The sequence below is a fragment of the Ambystoma mexicanum genome, chromosome 3p (genome assembly GCF_040938575.1).
Source record: "Ambystoma mexicanum isolate Mex_15411 chromosome 3p, UKY_AmexF1_1, whole genome shotgun sequence".
Classification (NCBI taxonomy): domain Eukaryota; kingdom Metazoa; phylum Chordata; class Amphibia; order Caudata; family Ambystomatidae; genus Ambystoma; species Ambystoma mexicanum.
The window spans coordinates 926079671-926099658 of NC_090925.1; the positions used below are offsets into that span (position 1 = coordinate 926079671).

The following is a 19988-nucleotide window of genomic DNA, read 5'->3' on the forward strand; positions in this document are numbered from 1 at the left end:
GGTCATTGACGAGTCCCTGCAGGCCATCAAGGCAGATACGGAGACGGTCTGTGCCCTGGGCACCCCCCCAACAGCACTGCTCTTCCTTTCGTTCATCCAGAGGAAAGTCTGGCCGGTCTTCGAAAGGTTTCTCCTCCTCGTACCGTCAGCCTTCCAGGTCCACAACCCAGGAAGCCCACAGAGGCCGTTACCAGCCCACGGCCAAGTTGTCGGGCTGTGACCTGTGCACCCCGGCGAGAGTCCGGCTGAAGTTTCGTCAGCAAGTGGGAAGAGATCACCATCGACAGATGGGTGCTGGACGCTCTCGCCGAAGGACATACCCTGTGGCCTACCAGGAGCAGCACAACCCTCTTGAAGGATGAACGGGTCATGCTACGAAAAGGGGCGATAGAGCTGTTTCCCCAGCATCGCCAGGGCTCCGGTGTCTACTCAAGATACTTCTTGGTAAGAAAGACCAGGGCTGCAGGCCCATTCTAGACCTGTGACGTCTGAACAAGTACCTCAAGTGTCAGAAATTCAGGATGGTCACGTTGCAGCACGTGCTCGGTCAACTGGAAAGAGAGGATTTCTTGACATTGTTGGACCTGGAGGATGCCTACTTCCACATCCCCATTCACAGGAAACACTGGACGTTTCTACGCTTTGTAGTGCAGGGGCAGCACTACCAGTTCAGGGCCCTACCCTTCAGCTTGAAGTCGGCCCCCAGAAGTGCCTGGCACTGGTGGCGGTTCATCTGCATCTACAGGGGATTCATGTTTACCCATGCCTCGACGACTGGCTCATCCAGGCCCGTCGTGAGAGTCGGCCGTCGGACACACTGAGACGGCCATCAAGTTGCTGGCAGATCTGGGATTCTCCATCAAGTATCCAAAGTCCTGCTTGACACTATCACCGAACGCGCTGTTCCTGGGGTCCAGACTCGATACAGTGTCCTGCCTTGCATCACCCGCGGAGGAGAGGGTAGCGGCCATTCAGGGGACCATCAAGTCGTTGCTCGGGATGATGTCGTCCTGAAGCTACCTCTGCAGGTTACAAGTGCAACCTCTTCAGGAGTTCCTGGACGCTCGCTGGGTACAAGTGTCCGGAAACTTCGCAGACAAGATCACTCTGGAGGATGAGTTCCGTTGGGCGATAAGGTGGTGGGGCGACCGCTCCAACATCGTCCATGTCACAGGGTTTGAGAACCCTCCATTCCAGGAAATCGGCACGACGGATGCTTTCCTGGAGGTCTGGGCAGCCCAAACCAGACACCTGCATACCAGAGGCCTGTGGCTGCCGAAGGAGAAGGATCTCAATATCAACATCCTTGAGCTACAGGCAGTGTTCTAGGCCCTAGAGTCTTTCCTTCCGTCTCTGAATCAGGAAACAAGAGGACACTCAATCCACAGCGCTCTCCAGGGAAGCGCAGGAATTGTGGTGCTGGGCCGTCAGACAGGAAATGTTCCTCGTCCCCCTTCACCTAGCGGGAGTCAACCATACCATCGCAGACTCCTCAGCAGGGTGTTGCGCTCCTGCCATGAGTGGGAACTTCTATTACAATATGCCTGAAGCTACTTTAACTTGAGATAGAACAATTAGCGGAGTTCACTAACCTGGACAGCGGGCAGACTCCGTACACAGCAACACCGCAGAATGTAAAGGCTTCCCGGGACACCCTGCTCCCTCCCAGCTGTTAGTAATCTCAGCCGCGGAAGAAACACAGTCCCCAGGGAAAACCCTCCAGGAAGAAAAACCCTGCGTAGCGGTGAAAGCAGATCAGGTCAGCAGTCGGCTTCCGGGAGGAATCTGCCAGGCTTCCTTCAAGGAGTTAGGTGCGGGTGAGACTGGTCCTGGACGAGAGAAATAAGAGGTGAGTCTTCGTCCATAGAAGGTAGTCTGAAGCTTAGATCGGAAAGTTATGACCCAACTTATACCGGGTACGGAGTTAAGTGCATTCGGTATGCTGAGTGGAGCCTTCCAAAAGGGAGTGAGTCTTTTCGGGCCTGCATAGGGACCTATCGGAGGGGTGACGGGCGGACTGATGAAAGGAGAGACTGAAGCGCCGTTCTGGAGAGTAGCGACGCACTTGCTGAATTTCCTGGTCGAACTATATGGAGTCACATGATCGTTGCGGCACGAACCTAAAGAACGTGCAACCTCTGCACCGTTGCCCGCACAGACGGATTCAGAGGCGTCAGCCATCTTGGATGAGTAAGGTTGCACCACATTATAAACACAATGTTGTCGCCAGAACGACCATCGGTGCAAGATGTAACAGTATGCCCCCTCCTACGGGGCGGTGAACCCGGTTTCCCCGGGTGAAGCCGGAAAAAGTGTCAGACCAAAGAGGGAGCATGCACTCCCGATGCCAACTCCCATGTCCGTTCGGCAGGAGAATAACCCTTCCAGTCAACTAGGAATTGCAACCGACCCCGGTGATATCTGGAGTCGCAAATCCCTGCCACTTCATACTCCGGTCCAGTATTGGTCATTATTGGTGGGGGACGTGCTACAGGGGTGCGTTGAAAGTGATCTTTAATGGATAATTTGATCTGAGAGATGTGAAAGACCGAATGAAGACGGACCCATGAGGGAGGCAACGCCAATCGGACTTCCACTATACTGACCAATGCTATTCCATTAAACGGTCCAAAATATTTAGGTGACAACTTGGACGGCACCAAATGTCTCGGGAGAAACCGAGCAGATAACCAGACAGCATCCCCAACTTGAATGGAGGGCAAATCTTGTCGATGACGGTCTGCTACCTTCTTGGCTCGATCTTGGGCAGCTTGCAGAGCTATTCGAGCGAGCTGTTGTCCCTTTTGAATACTGTTGACAAGACTGTCTATTCCAGGACATCTGGAGGAGGACTTTGAGACAGAAGGTTCAAAGGATGGATGGTAGCCATATGAGTAGTAAAAAGGACTGGTCTTCAGTGCCGAATGGCTGGCACTGTTATAAGCATATTCTGCCAAGGACAGGAGATCTCCCCAATCGTCTTGTGCAGCCGAAACAAAACAACGTAAATAGGTTTCTAATGTTTGGTTAAGGCGCTCTGTCCGTTAGTTTGAGGATGATATCCTGAGCTGAGGGCTCTATTAATCCCCAATGCCTGACATGTACCCTTCCAAAATTGCGAGATATACTGGGGACCCCGGTGGAAAACAATAGTGTTAGGAAGACCATGTCTGGAAAAAATTTCTGACATGAAGATTTTCGACATCAGAGCAGCCCCAGGGAGTTTTTTCAAAGGGGTGAAATGGGCCATCTTTGTGAAATAGTCAATAGTCACCATAATGGTGGTGTAGCCAGAGGACAACAGAAGATCGACAATGAAGTTGGTGGAAATGACTTGACACGGTTTGTCCGGAATAGGCATACAGGTAAGTAAACCAAAAGGTGGACACCTGGGTGTCTTAGATTGTAGACAAACAGTACATGCTGATACGTAATCTTGTATATCCTTGGTCAGACCTGGCCACCAAAAATGACGTGTAATTAACTCAAGGGTGTTTTGATACCCTCGATGCCCTGCTGCCTTTGAATCATGACACATGAACAGGACTTCTCTTTGAAGGGGTGGGGTCGGAATGAACACTTGATCATTGAAGAAGTAATATCCTTTCTCCTTGGTAAGTGAATGAGTTTCTTGTAGATTCTTGCAGATCGGATCCAGACGTGCAGTTTCTTGTCTGACTGTTTGTAGAAAATCAGTAACTGTAGCCAGAAATTTAGCTTTAGGAAAGAAAGGCTCAGGGTGGAACTTCTTGAGTGGAGGATCCTTTCGTGAAAGGGCGTCTGCTCGGAGATTTTGATTTCCCGGAAGGAAAGTAAATTCTATCCGAAATGGTAAAAAAAAGTGGGCCCAGCGAGCCTGTCGACTGTTAGTGGTGTGGGCCTGTTGCAACACTTTGAGGTTGCGGTGGTCGGTTCGAACTTCGACCGGGTGGACCGAGCCCAGCAAAAGATGTCTCCACTTCTCAAATGCTCTCTTAACTGCCAGCAATTCTTTCTCGAGGACAGAATAATTTATTTCAGAGGAAGAGAAGGTTTTGGAGAGAGAAGCCAACTGGTCTTTCTTCTCCTGACTCGTCTTTTTGCAGAAGGACTGCCCCTACAGCATGGTGAGACGCATCAGTCTCAACGATGAATGGTCGTGACTGGTCCGGGGTGAGCAAGAAGGAAGCTGAAGTGAAAAGGCTCTTAAGTTCAGTGAATGCTTTCTGCGCAGGATCATCCCAAACGAAAGTCTTCCCTTTCTTCAGAAGACTGGTGATGGGAAGAATGGTCTTGGAGAATCCTGGGATGAACTTTCTGTAAAAATGTGTGAATCCCAAAAATCGTTGGATCTCTTTGACGTTTGAGGGGGAAGGCCAATCCAAAACAGCCGAGATCTTTCAAGGGTCCATCGAAATTCCCTGGGCAGACAACACGAACCCTAGGTAAGTCACTTGTTTCTTGTGAAACTCACATTTTGCCAGTTTGCAGTACAGCTGGTTTACTTTAAGGCGGTCCAAAACTAAATTGACATGTCCGATGTGTTCCTCTATATTATGTGAGAAAACTAGAATATCATCCAAGTAGACGATTACATAGTGAAGGAGGACGTCGGCGAATAGATGGTCCATAAAACGCTGAAAAACAGCAGGAGCATTAGCTAACCCAAACGGCATTACCCTATATTCATAATGACCGAATGGGGTCCGGAATGCAGTCTTCCACTCATCGCCTGGGGCAATACGAATCAAGTGATATGCCCCACGTAAATCCAACTTGGTATAGAGAGAAGCCCCTTGGACGGCTTCAAGAATGTCAGGGATTAGCGGCATTGGATATTTATCAGGGATGGTAACCTTATTTAGCCCTCGATAGTCTATGCATGGCCGTAGTTCTTCCGTATCCCTCTTAGGGATAAAAAAATAAAGAGGCTCCGGCTGGTGATTTGGATTCAGTTATAAGACCATTTTGAAGATTAGTCTGAAGATAGTCTTTGAGTGCCTTCTTTTCCAGCTGCGATAATATGTACATTCGACCGAAGGGTATAGGTTGATCCAGGAACAAATCCAGATGACAATCATCCCGACGATGAGGAGGTCATTTAGGGAATTCTGGCTGAGAAAATACCGACTGGAATTGTCGGTGACACCTCGGGATCTCGCCGACCATCCCTATCGATGGATCTTCAACGGGTTCAACCATCATGGAAGGAGCTTGAATCCCAACAGAGGATTGAGAAAGACAATGGGAAACACAATATTCAGAACCTAAAAATAAAGTTCCCGCTGCCCAATTTATAAAGGGATTATGGGTTTGCAACCACGGTAACCCCAATATAATGGGAAAATGAGCAGTCTTAATCAAGTCGAATACTAATGCCTCCATGTGAGTGGCAATCTGGCATGTTAGAGGGGTTGTCTGCTCTCTAATGGGCCCGGAGCTGAGAGGGCACCCATCCACCCCCTGAATGGGAGTAATACAGGTCTTGGCGGATCTGATGATCCCATGCTTAGCAGCCCACTGGTTGTCTATAAAGTTGCCAGCAGCTCCACTGTCGATTAATGCTGTGACTTCTTGTAGCTCCAAGTCTGGTAACTGTATGATCAGGGGAAGTACTAACATAGAGTGTTCCGTCATTTCATTTTTAAAAGAAGTACCAAGTCTCTTTGGGGAACTCCGTTCAGAATCTCCTGCCGTGGTTCCCCTTACGGCAGGGTCTTGGCGTTTCCCTGCATCGGATTCTTTGTCGGACGAGGAGGAACGATGGGACAATCCCTTAACACATGAGACGCAGCCCCACAGTACATGCATAGGCCCTGACTCATTTGTCTTTCTCTTTCACCAGCTGACAAAGGGCCTCGGGCTATTCCTATTTGCATAGGTTCGTCTGAAGTCTGAGGTCTGGATAAAGGGGAAGGAGAACCGGAGAAGGGTTTGGTGGGTTTCCCTTTCTTCTTCTCATGAGAGCGCTCATGGAGACGGTAATCTATCTGCATAGTGAGCGCAATCATCTCAGCTAAATTGGCTGGTCGAGGAACTTTGAGACTTCGTCTTTCAGTTCCTCAGAAAGACCTCTGCGAAATAGCATGAGGAGACCATCATCCGGCCACCCAGTTTCGGCCGATAGTTGTTTAAATTGAGTAACGTAACTCATGAGATCCTTAGTGCCCTGCTTTAAATCTAACAATCTTTCCTGAGTGGATACTGATATTTCCTGCCTGAAACTATTAGTAAAGGCTGTGTATGAGTGTAAAATGGCATTCCCCGAAGTTACTAGAGGAGTCGCCCAGGCCAATGCAGGACCCATCAAATGGGATATCAGATAACCTACCTTGTCCTTATCGGACGGGAAAAAACGGGCTTTAAAGGTAAACTGAACCATACAACTATCAAGGAACTCCTTGAGTTTGTGAGGATCTCCGTCATACTTCTCGGTATGTAAAGCATAAGGGGGGGGGTTTCTGAACAAGCTCGAACGACCTGTTGTCGTAACTGAGCATTGTCTTGTTTCAGAGATTGCATCTCCAAAGACATAGACTGCATGGCAGCCATTAATTGCTGCATCTGTTGCTCCATCGGAAGTCTACCGTCTGCGCAGTGGAACCGAAGGTAAATTACCTTTCTTATGGCGTTGCTAACTATTACAATATGCCTGAAGCTACCTGAGATAGAACAATTAGTGGAGTTCACTAACCTGGGCAGCGGGCAGACTCCGTACAGAGCAACACCGCAGAATGTAAAGGCTTCCCGGGACTCCCTGCTCCCTCCCAGCTGTTAGTAATCTCAGCCGCAGAGGGAACACAGTCCCCAGGGAAAACCCTCCGGGGAAGAAAAACCCTGCATAGCGGTGAAAGCGGATCAGGTCAGCAGTCAGCTTCCGGGAGGAATCTGCCAGGCTTCCTTCAAGGAGTAAGGTGCGGGCGAGACTGGTACTGGACGAGAGAAATAAGAGGTGAGTCTTCGTCCATAGAAGGCAGTCTGAAGCTTAAATCGGAAAGTTATGACCCCACTTACTCCGGGTACGGAGTTAAGTGCATTCGGTATGCTGAGTGGAGCCTTCCAAAAGGGAATGAGTCTTTTCGGGCCAGCATAGGGACCTATCGGAGGGGTGACGGGCGGACTGATGAAAGGAGGGACTGAAGCGCCGTTCTGGAGAGTAGCGACGCACTTGCTGAATTTCCTGGTCGAACTATATGGAGTCACATGATCGTTGCGGCACGAACCTAAAGAACGTGCAACCTCTGCACCGTTGCCCGCACAGACGGATTCAGAGGCGTCAGCCATCTTGGATGAGTAAGGTTGCACCACATTATAAACACGATGTTGTCGCCAGAACGACCATCGGTGCAAGGGTGTAACAACTTCGGCCGGACGAGGTGGACTGCATCTTGGCCGAGTGGGGCAGGCCCCAGATAGATCTGTTTGCGATGGTGACAAACTCCAAGTGCAAGAAGTTTGCCAGCAGATTCCACCAGCCGAGTAGCGTGGGGACTTGTTCTCCTACCCGTGGGCAGGGATGTTTCTGTGTAGGTTTCCTCTGTTGCCTCTCCTGCTACAAGTCATGAACTCACTCAGTGTCAGTGCAGGTGGATACTCATCGCCCTGGCGTGGCCGAGGCAGATTTGTTACCCGGACCTTCTCAGCCTGTCGGCGTTGCCGCGGGTCAAGCTACCAGCAGTCCCGGATCTTCTCACCAGAGAAGAAGGCGCAATTGTGCAGCACCGCCAGAGTTTGGAGGATATGAGTTGCCCGCGAACTGCAGAGAGGTCCTCGCCAAGGCATGGTAGACTCTCAAGTGCTACAGTCACAAGTGGAAGCGTTTTGCTACGCGGTGCTGGTCACAGAAGATTACCCCTCTGAGGGTCACGACCCCGCAGATTCTGCCATACTTGCTATCTTTGGCCAAGGCTGGACTGGCGCACTCCTTCGATCAAAGTACATCTGGTGGCTATCTCCTGCTACACCAGGTCTCCAGGAATATCTTCACTTTGGTCTCATCGACTCGTCATGGAGTTCCTCAAAGGACTGTTTCTTGCCAGTGAAGGCTCCGGCCCCAGTGTGGGAACTCAATGTGGTTCTGACAAGGTTCATGGGGGGCCCCCTTCGAAGCTGATCATCAGGCCCCTCTCAAGTTCCTCTCGTGAAAAACAGCTTTCCTTGTGGCCATCACCTCCCCCAGGAGGGTGGGTGAGATAAAAGCCCCATCCTGCAAACAGCAATTCTTGACTTTTCCACATATCGGACACCCCCCCCCTTTCATGCCAAAGTTTGTCGGAATTTCACCTCAGTGAACCTTTGATGTTACCTGTTTTCTTCCCTGAAACCTTTGTCTCTGGCTGAGAGGGCCTTGCACTCGCTGGATGTTGCTCGTGCTCTGAAGTTCTACGTGGCATGCACAAAGCGTTTTCGAAAGTCTTCACAGCTGTCCTGTGAACCATGGAAAGGCCTTGTCCAAGGCTTCCATCTCAAGGTGGCTCTCCGACTACATCATGCACTGTCATCGGTTAGCGATCCAACCCCTGCCCGGCCGTCTGAGAGCCCACTCCACCAGAGCGATCGCTGCGACGACAGCGTTCCTGGCTGGTGTGCCCCTGCTGGACATCAGCAGGGCTTCTACTTGGAGGTCCACGCACACCTTCACGAATTTCTACTGTGGCGACAGGGATTCCGGGGAGGCCAAGCAGTGCTACGCAATCTGCTTGCTTGAAGTGAGTCTGTTCCAGAGGTAAGAGTGAAGTGCTTCTGCTGAGCCTTGCCACCTCCTGTGGTTGTGTAATTTTGTACTGCTGTGTATTCGTTATTCATGAGCATGGGACTCTATGCCAGACCCCATGCTGCAGGAGGAACAAGTTACTTACCTGTAACTATTGTTCTCCGGCATGGGTCTGGCATGGATTCACATGCGAACCCTCCCTCGTTTCCCCCCTCCAGGTCTTCTTGGTAATACTGTCACTTTATGTTCTTATGAAATCTGAAGATGGCTGCCGAGGAAGGAGCTTAGAGAGAGGACTGTCATTGGCTGGGGGCAGTATGACCCAGAGGACAGTGATTGGTTTATGGGAGGAATACAGTTTGTAAGTGAAAGTGAAACAGTTTTTTCTTTTACTGAGGATTCCCAGCCTGATGACTGGGAATATTCATTAGCATGTGAATCCATGCCAAACCCATGCTTGAGAACAATAGTTACAGGTAATTAACTTGTTCCTTTTTCACTGCCCATTTTGTTAGGTCAGTCAGCAGAATATTAGTAAATATTTTACTGCTTGAGTATGACATGCTAGTAATCGATAAATTGTTAGGTCAACTCTATTGCCCTTTTTATAAAGCGGTATGAGCAAAGATAGTTTCCTAGAAACCGGCATATTGTCTTCCATACTTATTAATTTGAAGAGTTCATGCAATATTGGTGCCCAAACGGCCATTTCTCTTTTGAAGATTGTTGTTAATGTTATCTGGGCCAGACACTCTAAAAGGATTTAGTTTATCAATTATGTTAACAAGTACTTCTCACTGTGCACATAATTAAAGTGGTTGAATAGGCAAATTGGTAGTTTACATTTGGGTTTTGACTGGGAAAAGGCAACTTTGATTAAAATGCCCTGCTTATGCTCGGGGGTTTAAGTTAGATTCTTCTTCTCTATACTGCCTTAGCAACAGCCAAAAGTGTTTAGTGTCATTGGTTTTTTAGGACATTTTAATAGTAGCTGCCATTATGCCATCCTCATGCTCTGTTTGAGCAGGAGTCCAGTTTTTGTAAGTCGTTTAGCAGGTCTTGTAGAAGAGTTGTGCTCCAAAGCACCTACAGATTTCTTTTTCTGTAAGACTGCATTTTGTTCAGCAAATGTCATGCGTTTAGTCTGCCACTGCTGCATCATATGCAATAATACTAGGACGATTAGTTGTGATGTTTATCCATGCGTTTTCCTAGTATCTAAATGAGAAGTTAGAGGGGCCCCAATCTATAATCTTTTTAACAGAGCTAGTTAAACTAGTCGCCAATTGAGGATCTTGTTTATCAACAATCTGTTCAAGCTAACTATATTGTTTATGTCACACTATTCAATTGTGAAATTGATAAAAATGCACCCTTTATCATGTGTTTGAACTTTGGAATGTTAATGCCAAGATGGCAGGGTCACTACAGCTATTAAATGTGATAAAGTTTTTAATTTGGTTGTGTAATACACCATTCACAAAGAAACAATCTATGGTACTCCAGTTTACACCCATCCTCCATGTAGGGCGGCCATGTATGTCGTCAATGATTATTCAATTGACTATAATTAGTCCAAGGTCACCCATAAATTGAGCCCATTTCTTTACTTTGGGTACTGACCTTATGCTGTAGTTGCATAACTGGAGGATGGAGTTTGTGGCCTGGAGGCAGTGTTCCATATCTGCAATAACACAGTTGGCATTAAAATCACCCTCTGTCAATACTAAGATCTCCTCATTATTCCGCATCAGCTCCCCTGATATATCTAATATATTTAACATGATCTCATTTGTGTAAGTTCCCCCTCAAGGATCATAACCATTTACAATCAGGATAGTTTGATGCTGACCCTTGCTTTGAAATATCATAGTGGCAGACAATATATGTTGATTTCTCCCTAATAATGTATACTCTGTTATATTTATTATTAACGACTAGAATAAGGCTGCAAGAAGATCTACCATGCGAACATTTAATGACCAGTCTCCTAAACTGTGTATCTCCATTGGAGCGTATAAGCAGGTTTCCTGTAATATCAAAATATCATACTCTTTAAATGTGTCATATTCATCTATCCTGCGTGCATAATGCAAATGTCATCTAGTATTCCAAGCGAGGAATCTTAAGTTGCCACATTCCGGGGTGGAGTTTATGTTTAGATTGTGCTGACAGAGCTGGAGGAAGCCATCCTCATATTAGGGCACGCTCCCTTACTGTGACTTGATCCTTTGAAGTGCTCTGCTGGACACAGTGCTAAGTATCTTAATGTTTATTTTAAGCATGACATTGGACTAGAATTATTTGTGTGCTTGTACGTCTTCAAAAAATGAATACCATAGTCTGATATTAAATTAACAATATAGGAGGATACATAATGTGCATATACATAGCAAGGCACTTTGGTCCAAAGGAAAATCTATATAATCAATGCCCTTGGTTGTAACCACTCATGGAGGTGGAATCAACTGCAATAGTGCTAATATGATATGATATTTTATTTGTTTTGTGCTCGTACACAAGTGTTTCAGAGCGCGACTAGGCAAGGGAGGGGAACAGGGGGGGAACACAAAAACAACGATCTTACTAGGCCCAGTGACATTGAGAACGCGCAAGTCGATGGGAAAGGGAAAAGGGAAAAGGGAAAAGTGCCTGGAGGGGAAGAGTGGAAGTGCAGAGAAGATAAATAATAAATAAAAATAAATAGAAAATGGGGGCAATAAACAGGGGTAGTGCAGCCAGCACGTAGCATGTGCTGTGTTTATGGCAGCAGACTGGGTGAGTCAGACAAGTGCAGAAAAAGAGAAAGGGGGGGCTGTATGGGTACAGATACAGTCCACCAGTGCAAGGCGTGGCCAGGAGGCAGTGCAGGAGGGCGGCAGGGTGAGCAAGTACCTGGGCCCGGAGGACAGAGGATGGCCAGGTACACAGTCCCAGGAGAGAGCCGGTCAGCAGGGGAGAGGAGGAGCTAAGGCAGAAGCAAAGAGGAAGGTCTTAAGGTGCTTCCGGAACCGGAGATGGTTCAAGTTTTAGATCTTTGTAATATCTTTGTTCATTCCAGAGGGGAACTCATGTCTGTCCCAAACAAGCTAGCAATTATGAAAGAGACAACCAACAGCTGGTTTGGTGTCAAATTCCACAACTTTGATTGTCCTAGCAGTTGTCTTTGTCAAAGGCTTTCCAGGTCTATATCAGTAGATTTCAAAATAAATCCTGCTCCTGTGGTCTTATGCGCAGACACTCCTTCCAACAGAGGTTACCCTCGAAATGTGTTGGCTGGGTTTTAATTGTCTTTTTTCTTCGATGACAATGTAGGATTATTACTGGCCAAGTCATATCGATTTGCTTTAGATTCAGTAACTGTATATGTATTTGAGTCTGGGAACAGAACCTGCCAGCTGGGGCTTCCTTATTTCTCTGAAGGTTACCCTGGTCATTTCATGGATTCGTTTTAGCTTTGCTCTTTTTCTTTTTTCTTTTTGGCGGTGTGTTTGTACAGCTAAGCTTCCATTTCATTAGTTTGTGCAGCACTGTGATTATTATTAGTGCTCGTTCAAGTGTGTCCTCCATCAATAGAATAGAGGTGTACATTGTTCCAGGAACTTGCGATGACACGGAAGCCAATGTTGCCAGGTGACCCTCTTCTGGACATGCATCAATCCGGCAGGCTGAACAATAGGAGCCAGATGAAGTTTGGTAGCTACCATTTGTTCAATATGCTCTAGTTTGAAAGAGTGCTTTTTTGTTAGCACTGTCTGTTTAGACAAGTATCGAGCAGAGCTTTTAATGAACGGCCAAGGTGCAGCAGACAGTGGTTTGGTGAACTAACTGATGTGAACTCTAAGGTGCTACTTCAGTTTCCTGTAAAACGATCAAGGTGTGGAGAGGTAGTTAAACTGTGTTCCACCCTATAATGTGCCACGTGTGCGGTCTCGGATCTATTTTCCCTCACTGTTCTTTCTAGTTTGTTGGTATTGCGCTGCCGGCGGTAACACAGATCCAGTAGGAAATTCTCAATGAGCAGACTTCCAATGTCACGTGAGTCATTGTTAGTAACTGCTTTGTCAGTTTCTACATCAGATTGCAGACTACAGTAGTGAAGTACAAAGTGACCTTTGCACTGGCTTGCATACCAATGTGCGCAAGGACGGTGTCGGAAGACTGAGAGCCTCTACCAAAGGACAGGGGTTGTGAGCTTGCTTGCTTGCTTACGCCTAGTGAGGCATAAATTGTACGGGATATTGGCTTATAATACGTTTAGTCAATAAAGCCTAGGTGTACAATAAATTAGTAAGGGTAGCAAGCAGTTCGGTGGAATGGATAGGTAGAGTGTCTAAAGTTTATGCAGCAAACCAAAGTCAGTTCTAGTGGTAGTAATAGAGATTTACCTGTTCTCTCTATATTGGCAACCGCAGACGGCCACACTTGACTGCTGCACTTTGTGCGCCTCTGGATCTTTTATGGTACTTCGCCCATAGAGAAGGCGCTACATTTGTGCCGCTGTATTGAGGTAATCAAATCCATGATAGAAAGTACAAGGTGCTGCCGACTGCCACACTTGATCGCTGCACTTCGTAGCCAAGGCCGTCTGCTTGTGAGCCACACCACCCTAATTTAGGACAGACTCTTCACATGCATTCAGAATCATATTGTTATTTTCATAGGTCCATACATGCATGCAGAAAATCTGCGTTTTCTCTATGCCATACACAGTTGCTGCTTCCAGAAAGCAAACTGCCTCAAATGCCTTAGTTTTGCATTAAAACAAGTTCCGGGGTGCTCCTGTATCCCGCTTGACATGCCACCAACCCTCCTGAGGGGCCTGACATATCGTTTCCCCTGGTGCTGTGCTGGAGCAGGAGTTGAGCATGCACTACCCAGACATCTTGTTGATACCCTCGCGGTTTTGCTGACAGTCCAATCGTCTGGTGTGCATAGGGTATGCAGATCTGTCTGAGCTATGTCTGCATGTGGTAGATCTGGGGCTGAAGCGGGACAAAACGACTAAGACTTTTTACCCCTGCATCTCAGATGAGGGTCTAGGTGTTGGCAAACACTTTGCTTTATTTCAGAACCTCAGGTGGTCAGGGAGATGGGCAGAATCCATCAGGAACAGCCGCCCGCCCCCTGCTTTCTCTCACCGGCGATCTAAACCTTTTCCGCAGATTGTGCCCTGGCTCACGTTCCCCACCCCCCCTTCAAGTCAACTCCCACCTCACCTCTTAGCAGTGTGCTACCACATCCTCACCTAACCCCCACCTACCAGCACACCGCCCTCCATGCTTCATGCCCCCCCCCCTCCAGCAATTGACTTGGTAAAGAATCTAGTTACCTTTACAATTTCTGTTGCCGGCTATCTTTGAACGGCACACCTGACCAGCACTGTAACAATTTCCGTTTGAATACAAACATAGCCGTTTAGCACCACAGAGATGTTACTGATGTGTAACGTGTTCATACTAGTGTCCGTTCTTTGTGAATGCCGACGGGTTGGATACTGTTTTATTAATGGGGGGCCTGCCTGGTGTACTTAATGCACGCTTGTAGGGTTGTGGAATGTAATCGAGTCCCCTTTTTTTTACAAGAAATGGTCTCATCAATGGTGTAGGAACTTGTATACTTTGCTACTGTATTCTGCCCTTTTGGCAATACGATAGCATCGTACATTATACTTGCTACGTTTCGTAGACTTGCAACAGAAGCCCGTTTTATTTTAGGCCATTTTGCACTGAATTCCTAAGCTGCAGGGAGTGTTTGACAGGCAGTAAAGTACTACTATATTAATTCCCTGGGGTGCAATACTGTTTTTGTTATCTGGCTCGTTTTATAAGGCCTGAAATGTTCAAATGTTTAATGCGACATTTATGGAGCTAAAATATTCGTCCGGAAGCTCGTGTGCGTTTGCAGTGATAACTGTTTGCAGTCTTATTCATGCACTTTCTTTCTTAACTTAATATGATGATTGCCAGACGCTGCTGTGTCGAGCCGGAGTTCACAGTAAATCAGGACTTGTGAAAGTTATGTTCAAGGGGTTGTTCGAGAAGCAGTCGATATCTATTTCCTGTGTTCTCTTTATTTAGCCCATGGGAACCATAGTTCAACTCACTTTCGCATACCCAATTTTTGTTGCCTATACTTTTGATCTTATCATGAAAGTATGAATCCTCCCTAATACGACCGATAAGAAAAATGTCAATAACGTTACTGCTACTTATGTTCCTATTTGTATGGTCCGCTTTCAGATGCAGTACTTGGATTCGATAAATGGAGAAGATCTGCTGTTAACTGGTGACGTGACCTGGCGCCCTCTGGTGGAGGATGGGGCTCAAAGCATCCTAAAGCCATCTTCGCCAACATATAATGATGAGGGCCTCTAATAAATGTACATTATCAAATGTATAACTGTGATGATATTGTCTCGGATTTTGGATGCACAAAAGGACAATTCATTTACTCTTGGAAAATGACATTTGACCGCGTATATTTGTATCATTTAGGAGAAATGACCGACTGTTCTGTTTTCGATTATCGTAGTTATATCTTGTCTTACTGAGGATGTTGCTTTTTTTCTTGGTCTTATTGGTCTTCCGTTAATGTACCTTGTTTACTCTAACCAAATGTTCAAAGCAAATGATACCTCTAGAGTCTGACAGTCTAATGGGGAAGGTCATCAGTGAAGGTGATACGTTATTGTACATTTACAATATATCACAAGTGTTCTCAGTGAGATTAAATGGTTCCATTTAAGGTGTGTATTGTTTTGTGTTAAATCCACACCCCACCCAAAGTCATCGACTGAGTGATCATGAAGAGAGAGGTAGTGCCACCAACCTTTAAAATGCAATTGGAGCAAGAATTATGTAAGGTTCACTGTAAAATGTATAAGGTGAAAAAAATGCACTTCTAAATGGGTTCTATGTCAAATTGTCCCGAGGAACATGTAGACATGTGAAAATGTGAGCAAAAGGTCGTTTCAAAAAATGTAGTAATTGAATACAAGCAATGCAAAGTGTTGCCAGTAATAAGGTAGCCAAACAGCTATGTTTTAATGCACAAAGGTACAAGGCTGTAACCCTAACAATGACCCAAACCTCTAATAAAATCACCACAATCACCCTAACTCCATTCCTAAACCTTCCCCTAACTCTGATTACAACTCTTATTCCAACCTGAACTCTTACAGAACACTAACCCTTCAGTGTGCTACAGCATTTTATTTGCCTGTTACTCAAAATAAACAGAAAATGAACAGTGAACCGAACTCAAACCCCATTGTCAGCAAGCCACAAATTACATAACCCTTGCTCTAATCCTAACCTTCGCCTTACCTTACCTGCAACGCTAACACTTACCTTAATGCTTACTTTACACTAACCATGGAAATGGGAAGCAGGCTACAAAATGGGACCAAATATTGACAACTGGGACAAAACAGCTTATCTACCACATAATACTGCCAACTATTGAGTGCCTTATTGGCAAAGATCTAACAGATATTGAGATACTGTGTACATTCGAGCATCTGAAAAACTCTACTAACTCCCCTATTTATTAGGCCTGTAAAGGAATCTGCTCAGATAGAGAAGGATGAGGGTGAGTGGTTTGATAATGAGTGTAGATTGCTCAAACACAACTTAATTAATTGTCTTGCAAGTAATGGCAAGGCTGATAAGGAGGTACTAAAATACAAAAGGTGCAACGATAGAAATATAGTAAAGGCAAAGAGACAGCAGTTTCATAAAACCACTAGTCTCTTTGAGTCAAAAAGATCATAAAGCGAACACAATCCTTTGTCACATTCTGCCAGATGATTGGTACTAACATTTTAGTGGTTTGTATGATGAGGCTGTGATTTGTGATGGTCCCGACAGTAAGGGGCTCGGCCCCCTAGATTTGGGGGACCAGGTCTATAATAGCTACCAGATTGTTTCAATGACCGCAGTCAAGAATGTGATAGTGCATGCAAAGAGTAAGAAAGCAACGGGCCCGAATAGAGTACCTGCATACTTGGTGCAGGAGGAACCAGAAGTCTGTGCCCCTATATTGCTGAGATTATTCCAGGCTGTGATTAGGTCAAATAAAATCCCTGAGTCATGGTGTGGCACAGAAATAGTGCCTATATGCAAGGAAAGGTGCGAGAGAAACTCCTGTGAATTATAGACCGATTTCTCAGCTTGACGCCACCGTTAAAATGTTTGCTAAGTTACTGTTATCCCAGCTCCAGCAATGGGTGAGTGACAATAACCTTATTTACCATTTACAGGCGGGATTCCAGCAAGGGTTGAATACAGTTGACCAATGCTTTCATCTTTCAGTGATTACTGAAAAATACACGATTTTAAAGAAAACACGGTTTTATGCGGTTTTCGTGGATCTCCAGACAGCTTTTGATAGCATACCAAGAGCTCAGCTCTGGAATGTTTTACTGATATGGGGGGGTACCCGTTGAAATGGTTTCAATAATCTCCCAATTGTATTAAAAAAATACTGCAGTGGTGAGGTGGTGTTCGATTGGTGAAACCACAGAACATTTTGGGGTGGCCAGGGGCATGCCGCAAGGCTGCGTCCTTGCCCCGCTCCTGTTTGTATATCAACAAAGTCATTCTTGAGCTGGTCGCTAAGTGCCCTAAGGTTGATCCTCCGAAGCTTGGCACCAACGTCTTCCCGGTGTTATTTTTTGCCGATGACGCGTGCTATTAACCACGACTACAGTAGGGATTGGCCTTTTATTCTGAATTGGGTCTCCTACTCAATAAGACCAAGACTAAGACAATGGTGTTCAATCCCAGAAGATGAAAGTCGTGGGCTTGTTCTCTGAAGGTTGATGGAACCACCCTCAAACAAGTCAGTTATGACTATTTAGGTGTTCGGTTCCTTGAGACAGGATTATGGGCATCGCAGGTAGTAAAATCACAGTTGATCCTGGAGAGAAACACAGGCAGTCTTAGGAACATTTTTGTGACACATGGAGAAAAGGCTGTATTACCTCCCATTAATATCTGTTCGATACAGACCACATCTGCTGTCATGTATGGAGCTGAAATTTAGGGTCATACAAACTGTCGGAGCTTTGGGGTAGTTGAAACTCGATTCCTAAAGATGCTGCTTAAACTGCCAAGAAGTTTCCCTAATGCTCGTTTGTTGATGGAGTCTGCCCCAGCATTAATCGTGGCAACATCTGCCCGGAAACCAGTACAGTACTCGGCCAGACTCTAGGTGGCTCCAGAGCTTGGGAAATCGGAAGCCTATTTTGATCTAGCCAATATTCCTGGAGATCGCTCCCTTCATTGGGTGGCCCATGTTAGGCAACAATTAGACAAGGTGGGATTGGGAGACATGTGGCAAAATCTGCAGATTATGACGAAAAGTTCAAAAACTAAATAAAAATACTGGCTAACTGCGATATCCAAGAACAATTTATAGGTTCCTGCTTGTCTTTGAAGTCTGGTCTGGCTTACCTTTGTGTGAAAACTGAGCAAGGCCCAGAGAGAGATCTGCATATAATCACACCAGCCTATGAATTTACATGTGCGGTACTTAAGGTTGTGTCCTTTTCGTCTGGATGGAAAACGGATTGCTCTGAAGTCTGCCCCATGTGTGGTGCAGATGGTGAGACAGTTATCCATTTTCTGCTGTTCTGTCCTCGCCTCCTTGACTTGAGAAACCTATACTTGATCCCATTGCTCAAGTAGGCTCATGTTAGGAATGAACCCAAGCTGTGAAACTATGTAAGTCTATGCAATCTTTTTCTTTGCAAAGTTGATTTATCGTGCATGGCTTAGCAGGAAAATGTTGATTTGCAATTGAGTTATTTTTAATGGTTCTTAAACATTTTTAACTGTCTAATTTACTTTATTCTCTATGTACTTATGCTTCTCAATCTTTTTATAATGGGAATTGATGTATATCTGTTGTGTGTGGGTGCTGAAGACATATTTGTTGAATAAAGCAATGTACAACAACGCCTAACCACTAGATGTATCCTAACTCATATCCTACACCAACATCACCAGCCCTCTCCAATCTCCCTATCCCCTTTCTTTAACAAGTGCCTAAACCATTAATCTGTTAGCCCTATCCTTACCATAACCCCTACCCTAGCAGTTACCCTGACACTTAATGTACCCTAACAACTAACCAAACCCCAACAGCCCTTCAGAAACAACCCTGACCCTAACTTGTACCCTAACTGTAACGAAAATCCTTTTTCTAACCCTAACCCCTATCCTAACCCTAAACCAGGCAAAGACCGCTAAATCTGCCTTAACCATAACAATTACCCTAGCAGCACTACATTTTTGGCTACTTTTCGGCTACATTTTTTACTAGATTTAGTAGGCAACATTTTCACTGGATGCCTTCTAAAAGATGGTCAAAATGTCTAACATCTGAAATAAATGCATGAATATGACAAAGGTAAATTTATAGAAAAGCCTTAATAGTTGACGATTAATTAAAAGCAGTGCCACATCAATAAAGCCCTTCGGGGTCCTTAGTCATCAATTGTCGTAAACAACAATCAAACGTCTTCTAAAGGGGTCCTTGGAGACCCCTTACCCTAGTTTATAGTCTTCTCCCAAACCACTCCCTTTGCCGCAACCTTTCGCATACCCTGTCCGGTCACTGGGGTTGTTCTTTCCTACCCTCTAGGGGCCCCTTCAGGTTATCATTCCTGTTGACAAATCAGGTGTGTGCTAAATGTATACTGAAAGTCAATGAACAAACGCATCTCACTGTTGAAAACCGAATTGGACCAAATAAGTGGCCTTTATTTTGTGAGCTGTTGGACGCGCTCAGTGTGTATAATACAAGATCATTCTTTTTTCTCTTTCAGCTAATATATGACATGTGGGTAAGGAGGACTAGCAAATCCCCTTTGTTTTAAAATCGCATTCAACACTTGCTCTTCTAGGCTATTTAATGTTGCAATCAGATACATGAGCTTTCCCTCCGACTGATCTTTCTAGTCCCCGTTGGTAACCGAACTCTGTGCCTGTTTATATCAATGTGTGATTAGCAATCATAGTCCACAGAACACTTTGCGAACAAGCTTTAAAGAATCTGCCGAGAATGATTTCAGGACCCTGGTGTCATTGCCAAGTCTCGGGCTGGCAGTGGCACCGATTCTGTTAAACAGGACTTTGTGAATAGCCATGCCTAGTGTATCACTTGCAGGTTCAAAGCAACACATAAAAGAAACTGGAAATGCTAGATTACGTTTTCTGGTGACTTTGCTTATGATTTAGGGCACTCTTTTTCCAGACGTTTTTTTTTTAATGGCAAAGCAAACTTCCTT

At 45.7% G+C, this 19988-nt stretch overlaps 1 protein-coding gene across 1 annotated transcript in view; it reads left to right on the forward strand.

The window, feature by feature from the left end:
• Positions 1-18661, forward strand: part of UQCC1 (ubiquinol-cytochrome c reductase complex assembly factor 1) — a 999068-nt gene extending 980407 nt beyond the window's left edge. Inside the window, exon 10 of the mRNA XM_069652213.1 lies at positions 14935-18661. Within this exon, the coding sequence (XP_069508314.1) occupies positions 14935-15069 (135 nt within the window). The 3' untranslated portion in view covers positions 15070-18661. The remainder of the gene's footprint in view (positions 1-14934) is intronic.
• Positions 18662-19988: the final 1327 nt, after the last annotated feature.